We start from the raw sequence: 9106 nt of genomic DNA on the forward strand, positions 1-9106 counted from the left end.
GGAATATTGCCCGGTCCTAGTGCCAAAATCCCGGGAATATCTGCCCGGTCCTAGTGCCAAAATCCAGGGAATATCGCCCGGTCCTAGTGCCAAAATCCCGGGAATATCTCCTGGTCCCGGTGCCGCCCTGGCCGTGCTGGGAGCCACAGGGACCTCTAGAGGTCATTGCACTGGGAACCAGTAAGGGACTGGCACTGGGGTGCTGGGACCAGTAAAGGCCTCTTACTGGGAGCACTGGGAACCCCATGACTATGACCCCGGGTGTGCTGGGACCAGTAAGGGCCTGGCACTGGGAGAACTGGGAGCCTCAGACACCTACAGAGGCCACAGAGTATGACAGGGTCAAACCAGTAAGGGCCTGTTACTGGGGGAACTGGGAGCCACCTGGGTGTGAGCCTGGGTATACTGGGACCAGTAAGGGCCTGGCACTGGTGAGAACTGGGAGGCTCTGCAGGCTCAGAGAAGCAGGAGGGTTTATTTTCCCCCAGGAGAGGATTTTCCTTTGGCTCTGGTACTTCCAGGAGGATTTGGGAGATTTGAGCTGGAGCAGAGCGGGGATTAATGGGGATTGTTGGGATGTGAGCTGGAATATTACCTGGATTACAGGGGGATAAAGCTCCAGGCCCGGAGCCATCAATTAAACACATCCCTATCAGGGTCTAAATTAAACCCCATCAGGGGCCAAATTAAACCCTCATCAGGGTCAGAATTAAACACACCCCTATCAGGGTCTAAATTAAACCCCCATCAGGGTCTAAATTAAACCCCCATCAGGGTCTGAATTAAACCCCCATGAGGGTCTAAATTAAACCCCCATCAGGGTCTAAATTAAACCCCCATCAGGCTCTGAATTAAACAAACCCCAATCAGGGTCCAAATTAAACCCCCATCAGGCTCTGAATTAAACAAACCCCAATCAGGGTCCAAATTAAACTCCCATCAGGGTCCAAATTAAACAAACCCCAATCAGGGTCCAAATTAAACCCCCATCAGGGTCAGAATTAAACAAACCCCGATCAGGGGCCAAATTAAACCCTCACCAGGGTCAGAATTAAACACACTCCCATCAGGGTCCAAATTTAACCCCCCATCAGGCTCCCAATTAAACAACCCCCCCATTTAGACTCCAAATTAAACAAACCCCCATCAGGGTCTGAATTAAAACCCCCTCAGGGTCTGAATTAAAACCCCTCAGGGTCTGAATTAAACCCCATAAGGGTCAAAATTAACCCCCCATCAGGGTCCAAATTTAAACCCCCACCAGTGTGCAAATAAAACAAACCCCCATCAGGGTCCAAATTAACCCCCCTCAGGCTCCCAATTAAACAACCCCCCCATTTAGACTCCAAATTAAACACATCCCCATCAGGGTCAAAATTAAACCCCCATCAGGCTCCAGATTAAACAAACCCCCATCAGACTCCGAATTAACCCCTCCAGGCTCCCAATTAAACAACCCACCCATTTAGACTCCAAATAAAACAAACCCCCATCAGGGTCCAAATTAAACCCCCATCAGGATCCAAATTAAACCCCTGTCAGGGTCAAAATTAAACCCCCACCAGTGTCCAAAATTAAGCAAACCCTGATCAGGGTCCAAATTAAACCCCCATCAGGCTCCAAATTAAACAAACCCCAATCAGGGGGTGCAAATTAAACCAACTCCCCATCACTCCAAAATTAAACAACCCTCCCTCCCCCCCCCATTTCTGCTCCCAATTAAATCCCCATCAGGCTCCAAATCAACCCAAAATCAACCAAAATCAATCCAAATAATCAACCCAATCAACCAAACCCTCCTCGAGGGCCAAATTAAAGTCGGTGGAGAAAGGGGTGGAGGGGGGAAAGGCAGCGACCCCCGCCCCCCACGAGCCCCCCCCGACCTCGGCGGGGCTTTTTTTGGGAGTTAAATTTAAATTGAAAGCCCTTTCGCTCTCACCCACTTCGTTTCCTGCCTCGGAGCTTTCGCTCTTCGCTCAAAAAAAAACCCCAAAGGGGAAATTCCCTCCCCCTCAACTCCCCCTCCAAAAAACCCTCTGCTGCCGGTGCCGGGCCCCCTTTATCTCGGCGGTAAATCTCTTTTTTTTGGGGTGGAAAAACGCGTTTTTGGTGTCCACGCGGGGCTGTGTCGTGGGTGGGATGGGGTGGAATTTTGGGGGTCCTAAACCCGCTCCCCATCCCAAGCTTCGAGTCCCGCCCGGAGCCTTGAAAATGGGATTTATTTATTTATTTTTTTTTTAATTTATTTATCAGCTCCCAAATCGCCTTTTTTTTTTAACTGGGAGATGAAAAAAAAAAAAACCCTCGTGGAGGCACCGATTTTTTTGGGTGGGAGGAGGAGGAGGAAGAGTCGAGTTCCGAAAAACCCCGCTGGGTGGGTGCGAAATCAGCCCCCAAACCCCTTCCACGACCCGATGAACGCTTAATAATTAAGGATTAATCATTAAAGATTAATAATTAAGGATTAATAATTAAGGATTTTAATCGGCGCCGTCCCACGGAGCTCCCGCGGAGTTCGCTGCTCCAGAAGGGGGAGAAAAACTTTTAGTTTGAAGATTTTAAAGGGTCGGAGGAACCCGAAAAGAGCCCAAATTGGGACGGAATTCCCACCCCGAGCAGGAAAAGCGAATTTTTTTTACCGCTCCCTCCTCGCTTTTTCCATCTCCGCCCTTCTCCATCCCCACGCGTGGAACCCGCGGGTCCCCCCACGGGAGGCTCCTCCAAAACGCCCGGATTTAAAATTTAAAATGCGAGGCCGGCAGGAAGCCGGAGCTCATTTGCATATTTAATTGACGGCTCGCGCGGCCACTTTTCGGGGATTTTTAATTTTATTTTATTTTTTTAAATGCGTGGGTTATTCCAGCGCTTTCCACGGGGCGGGAATGAGGTTCTGCTTCCGAAATAACCTTAATTAGGGGTTTTTTTTTTGGCAGGGAGTGGGTGGGGACAGCGTTGCTGCTGCCCAGGTGGGTGGGAGTTGATTTTTTTGGGAAAGATCCTTGCGGGTTCCAGGCAGGACAAGGGGAAAATGTGGATTTTTGGGGGGTTCTGATTAAGGGGAAGGGGGCTGGGGGGTTGTCCTGACACGAGAACTCTGGGAAAATGTGGATTTTTGGGGGGTTCTGATGAAGTGGAAGGGGCTGGGGGTCTGGGGGTGTCACTGGAGAGGATGATGGGGAGTCAGGGGGACATTGGGAGGCTCAGGGGATTTTGGGAGGGCTCAGGGGGTGTTGGGAGTGTCAGGAGGATTTTGGGGGGTCAGGGGGATGTTGGGAGAGTCAGAAGGATGTTGGGGGTCAGGGGATGTTGGGGGTCAGGGGATTTTGGGGGTGTCAGGGGATGTTGGGGGTCAGGGGATTTTGGGGATCAGGGGATTGCTAGGGGGCTCAGGGGGGATGTTGAGGAGGTCAGGAGGGTATTGCGGGTTCAGGGGATGTGGGGGGTCAGGGGGATTTTGGGAGGGTCAGGGGATTTTGGGGGGTCAGGGGTGTTGGGAGAGTCAGGAGGATGTTGGGGGTCAGGGGGATGTTGGGGGTTCAGGGAATTTTGGGGGTCAGGGGATTTTGGGGGGGTGAGGGGATTTGGGGGGGTCAGGGGGATTTTGGGGGTCAGGGGATACTGGGGGGGATGATGGGGGGCTGCTGGGGGGGAACTGGGGGTGATGCTGGAGGAGGCCAGGAGGGATACTGGGGGAATTCTGGGGTGATACTGGGGGGATCGTGGAGGGGGTACTGGGGGTGATACTGGGGGGATCAGGAGGATACTGGGAGGTGATACTGGGGGGGATCAGGGGGATACTGGGGGGAGGATCGAGGGGGTACTGGCAGGTGATACTGGGGGGATCAGGAGGATACTGGGAGGTGATACTGGGGGACTAGGGGATACTGGGGGATCAGGGGATACTGGAGGGGTCAGGGTGATCCTGGGGGTGATACTGGGGGATCAGGGGATACTGGGGGTGATACTGGGGGGATCAGTGGGGGATACTGGGGGGCATACTGGGGGAGGGGATCAGGGGGATACTGGGGGTGGTCAGGGGGATACTGGGGAGGATACTGGGGGTACTGGGGGTGATACTGGGGGACAGGGGATACTGGGAGGATCAGGGGATACTGGGGAGGGATCGGGATACTGGGGGTATACTGGGGTGTCAGGGGATACTGGGGGTGTCAGGGGGATACTGGGGGTGGTACTGGGGGATCAGAGGGTGATACTGGGGGACTGATCCTGGGGTGATACTGGGAGGATCAGGAGGGCTACTGGGGGATCAGGAGGATACTGGGGGGTGGGGGTACTGGGGGATCAGGGTGATACTGGGGGTGTCAGGGGGCTACTGGGGGTGGTACTGGGGGGATCAGGAGGATACTGGGGAGGGATCGGGGGGTTACTGGGGGGATACTGGGGGAGGGATCAGGGTGATACTGGGGCGGTGTCAGGGGGATACTGGGTGGGATCATGGTGATGTTGGGAGAGATCAGGGTGATATTGGGGGTGATACTGGGGTTCAGGGGTTACTGGGGGATACTGGAGGAGGATCAGGGTGATACTGGAGGGGATCAGGGGGCTACTGGGGAGGATCAGGAGGATACTGGGGAGGGATCGGGGGTACTGGGGGTGATACTGGGAGGATCAGGAGGATACTGGAGGTGATACTGGGGGGATCAGGGGATACTGGGGGGTGATACTGGGGGATCAGGGAGATACTGGGGGGGTGATGCTGGGGGATCAGGGAGGATACTGGGGGGATACTGAGGGAGGGATCAGGGTGATATTGGGGGTGATACTAGGGGGTGTCAGGGGCTACTGGGGAGGATCAGGAGGATACTGGGGGAGGATCGGGGGTACTGGGGGTGATACTGGGGGATCAGGGGATATTGGGGGATCAGGGGATATTGGGGATGATACTGGGGGTGTCAGGGGCTACTGGGGGTGGTACTGGGGGGATCAGGGTGATACTGGGGAGGAATTGGGGGATACTGGGGGTGATACTGAGGGGATCAGGGTGATACTGGAGGGGATCAGGGAGGATACTGGGGGATCAGGATGATACTGGGGGTGGTACTGGGGGATCAGGAGGATACTGGGGAGGGATCGGGGGATACTGGGAGGTGATACTGGGGGATCAGGGGATGACTGGGGACTGGGGGATACTAGGGGGGATACTGGGGGATCTGGGGATACTGGGGTCAGGAGATACTGGGGGGATCATGGAGGGTTACTGGGGGATACTGAGGAGGGATCAGGGTGATACTGAGGGGGATCAGGAGGATACTGGGGAGGGATCGGGGGTACTGGGGGTGATACTGGGGGATCTAGGGGGATACTGGGGGATCAGGATGATAGTGGGAGGTGATACTGGGGCATCAGGGGATACTGGGGAGAGGATCGGGGGTACTGGCAGGTGATACTGGGGGGATCAGGGGATACTGGGAGGGATCAGGAGGATACTGGGGAGGTGATACTGGGGGCATCAGGGGATACTGGGGGGGGATCGAGGGGGTACTGGCAGGTGATACTGGGGGATCAGGAGGATACTGGGGGTGGTACTGGGGGATCAGGAGGATACTGGGGAGGATGGGGGGGTGCTGGGGGTGATACTGGGGGATCAGGGGGATACTGGGGGGATCAGGATGATACTGGGAGGGATCGGGGGTACTGGGGGTGATGCTGGGGGTGTCAGGGGGCTACTGGGGTGGTACTGGGGGATCAGGAGGATACTGGGGAGGCATCGGGGGTACTGGGCGGTATACTGGGAGTGTCAGGGGGATACTGGGGGTGTCAGGGTGATACTGGGGGTGATACTGGGGGATCAGGATGATACTGGGGGTGATCCTGGGGGTGACGCCACCGGGTGTTGCCGAAGTGAGACCACCCCCCCGACCCCTCCCCCAATCCCTCCCCAATCCCTCCCCCAATCCCTCCTCCAATCCTCCCATCCCTCCTCCTCCTCCTCCTCCTCCTCCTCCTCCTCCTCCAGGAACGACCCCAGGAGCGCCCGGGGAAGGAAAAGGAAGGAAGGAAGGAAAAGGAAAGGAGGAATCTCGGCGGGGGAAGGGCGCGTTGGACACACCAGGAACCAGCTGAGCGAGCCAAGATTTTATTGGGATTCAGGGAAAAGCCGCAGAGGCCTCCAGGTTTTGGGGGGGAGGGGGATCCAGGGGTGCAGATTTCAGGGGGAGGGAATCACGGAATGATCACGGGAGGGGCGGATCCTGCTGGAGCTCGGGATGGGGAGCTGGGAAAGCCTCGATTGGCCCCTCAGTTGTACCTGGAAAACAAAGCCCAAAGGGCTGCAGGGAATGGAAACAGCCCCTAAAATCGGGATTGGGAGCCCGGAAAGGGATTTTCTGACAAGGAGAGGAATCGTTTTGAAGTGGGAAATATCCCTGGGGATGTGAATGATTCCAGCAGTTCTGATTCCCACCCCAAAGCTCCAATTCCCACCCCAAGGTCCTAATTCCCATCCCAAAGGTCCCATTCCCATCCCAAAGCTCCAATTCCCACCCCAAAGCTCCCATTCCCATCCCAAACATCCCATTCCCACCCCAAAGCTCCAATTCCCACCCCAAGGTCCTAATTCCCATCCCAAAGCTCCCATTCCCACCCCAAAGCTCCCATTCCCACCCCAAAGCTCCAATTCCCATCCCAGAGCTCCCATTCCCATCCCAAAGCTCCAATTCCCACCCCAAAGCTCCAATTCCCACCCCAAAGCTCCAATTCCCATTCCAAAGCTCCAATTCCCATTCCAAAGCTCCAATTCCCATTCCAAAGCTCCAATTCCCATTCCAAAGCTCCAATTCCCACCCCAAAGCTCCAATTCCTACCCCAAAGCTCCAATTCCCACCCCAAGGTCCTAATTCCCATCCCAAAGCTCCAATTCCCATCCCAAAGCTTCAATTCCCATCCCAAAGCTCCAATTCCCATCCCAAAGCTCCAATTCCCACCCTGAACTTCTGATTCCCACCCAAAGCTCTGATTCCAAAGCTCCAATTCCCATCCCAAAGCTCTGATTCCAAAGCTCCAATTCCCATCCCAAAGCTCCAATTCCCACCCCAATGTCCTAATTCCCATCCCAAAGCTCCAATTCCCACCCCAAAACTCCAATTCCCATCCCAGACCTCCAATTCCCATCCCAAAGCTCCAATTCCCACCCTGAACTTCTGATTCCCACCCAAAGCTCTGATTCCAAAGCTCCAATTCCCACCCCAAAGCTCCCATTCCCACCCCAAAAGGCCTCATTTTCCCCATCTTTTGATAACAAGACCCCAGAGAATCCCCAGGAGCCCCTCCAGGATCGGGCCCAGGGAGCTGCACCCGGCGCCAATCCCACGGATTTCATGGAATCCTGGAATGCTTTGGGTCGGGAGGGACCTCAAATCCCACCCATTCCCACCTTTCCACGGGCAGGGACCCCTCCCACCATCCCAGGGGGGATCCAGGGGTATCCCCTGGGAATTCCATCCCACCCTCCCATCCAGCAATTCCTTCCCAAAAATCCCACCTAACTTCCCCCCTTTCCCATCAGGAATCCATTCCCTGCGTGCTGTCCCTCCATCCCAAATCCCAAATCCCTCTCCAGCTCTCCTGGAGCCCCTCCAGACCCTGGAAAAGTCTCCAAAATCTCCCTGGATTTTCTCTTCTCCGGGTTTTCTTCAGTCTCCTCCTGGACCGGGATTTGCGTGGTGGGAGATCCTTTCCCAGATCGTTTCCCGGGTCGATTCCCGGTTTTTTTTCCCCTCCCCCTCCCCTTTTCCCGGCACCTCTTGGTGTTGATGAGCCAGTGCACGAAATCCTTGGCTTTCATCCTGTCCAGGTACCGAGTGAAGTCGCTGCTGAAAGTGCCCTCCGAGTGTCTCTTGGCGCTGGAAGGGAAGCTCTGGATGCTCCGCGATCCCAAGGATTTCCAGCTGGGAGGAGGGAGAAGGGAAAAAAACCCCACAACAAACACTCCCCGTCGTCTTCCCGCAGGGATTTCCCGCGGGATCGTCCCCCCGGGACACGCCCAGGGCAGGGGAAGGTCGGGAAAGGTCGGGAAACGCCTCCTCCCCCCCCCGAAAATGGGGATAAATCCAGGATGTTTGGGGGGATGGGGAAAAAAAATCGCCCAGAGCCTGGCCAGGAGGGGGATCCTGCCCTCAAATCTATCCTGGAATTAATTAATTCCCGACTCCCTCTGCTCGGATGGGGGGGTTCGACTTCCAGCCTCGTCCCAGGAATCCTGGGGGGACAATGGGAATGTCCCTGGGAGGACCCGGGAATGTTCCCGGTCTGACACAGCCCAGAAATCCTGGGGGAACAATGGGAATGTCCCTGGGGGGACACTGGGAATGTCCTGGGTTTGAGACAGCCCAGGAATCCTGGGGGACTCGGGAACGTCCCTGGGGGGACATGGGAATGTTCCCGGTCTGACACAGCCCAGAAATCCCAGGGGGACTCGGGAATGTCCCTGGGGGGACACGGGAATATCCCTGGTCTGACACAGCCCAGAAATCCCGGGAAGACTCGGGAATGTCCCTGGGGGGACACGGGAATATCCCTGGTCTGACACAGCCCAGGAATCCTGGGAAGACTCGGGAATGTCCCTGGGGGGACACGGGAATGTTCCCGGTCTGACACAGCCCAGAAATCCTGGGAAGACTCGGGAATATCCCCGCGAAGCTGGCGGAGACGGGAGCGGATTTTTCGGGATCAACACGCGGATCCAGCGGGAAGGGGGGAAGAGGGAGGAGGGAAAGGGCCGGCCATTCCATACCTGGAAGCGCCATCCAAAGGCTCGGGAAGCTCCTGGAGCCCCGGCGGGACGAGCGCGGCCAGCACGAGCCCGGACAGGTACAACCAGCGCACCATCGGCTCGTCCTGCGGGATCCCGCCGGGAATTCGCAGGGAATGAGATTCCCACCCCCCGATCCCGATCCCTGCGGGAATTCCCGAGGTAATTCCCGGTGTGATGTGCCCCCGTGCCCGTGGAATGCCACCCGAGGATGTAACGAGCCACAGGTTGCCCCCAAAACCTCCCCGTTCCCACCTTGGAATCCTCACCTGGAGGTGCTGGAAAACTTCCCATAAAAAAAGAAATTCCTGGAAAACTCTTTTTTTAATTATTATT

The 9106-nt window shown here is 56.0% G+C and overlaps 2 protein-coding genes across 2 annotated transcripts in view; both read right to left on the reverse strand.

The window, feature by feature from the left end:
- GALNT6 (polypeptide N-acetylgalactosaminyltransferase 6) overlaps positions 1-2715 on the reverse strand; it is a 24687-nt gene extending 21972 nt beyond the window's left edge. Inside the window, exon 1 of the mRNA XM_050306083.1 lies at positions 2640-2715. The gene's annotated coding sequence lies outside the window, so the exon portion shown is untranslated. The remainder of the gene's footprint in view (positions 1-2639) is intronic.
- LOC126635155 (exendin-3-like) overlaps positions 1-8847 on the reverse strand; it is a 14032-nt gene extending 5185 nt beyond the window's left edge. Inside the window, exons 1-2 of the mRNA XM_050306094.1 lie at positions 8753-8847; positions 7602-7907 (exon numbers count right to left, since the gene is read on the reverse strand). Coding sequence (XP_050162051.1) covers positions 7602-7907; positions 8753-8847 — 401 coding nt within the window. The remainder of the gene's footprint in view (positions 1-7601; positions 7908-8752) is intronic.
- Positions 8848-9106: the final 259 nt, after the last annotated feature.

This window comes from Myiozetetes cayanensis, unplaced genomic scaffold (assembly GCF_022539395.1).
Source record: "Myiozetetes cayanensis isolate MyiCay16 unplaced genomic scaffold, myiCay2020 scf111, whole genome shotgun sequence".
In the NCBI taxonomy this organism is placed as follows: domain Eukaryota; kingdom Metazoa; phylum Chordata; class Aves; order Passeriformes; family Tyrannidae; genus Myiozetetes; species Myiozetetes cayanensis.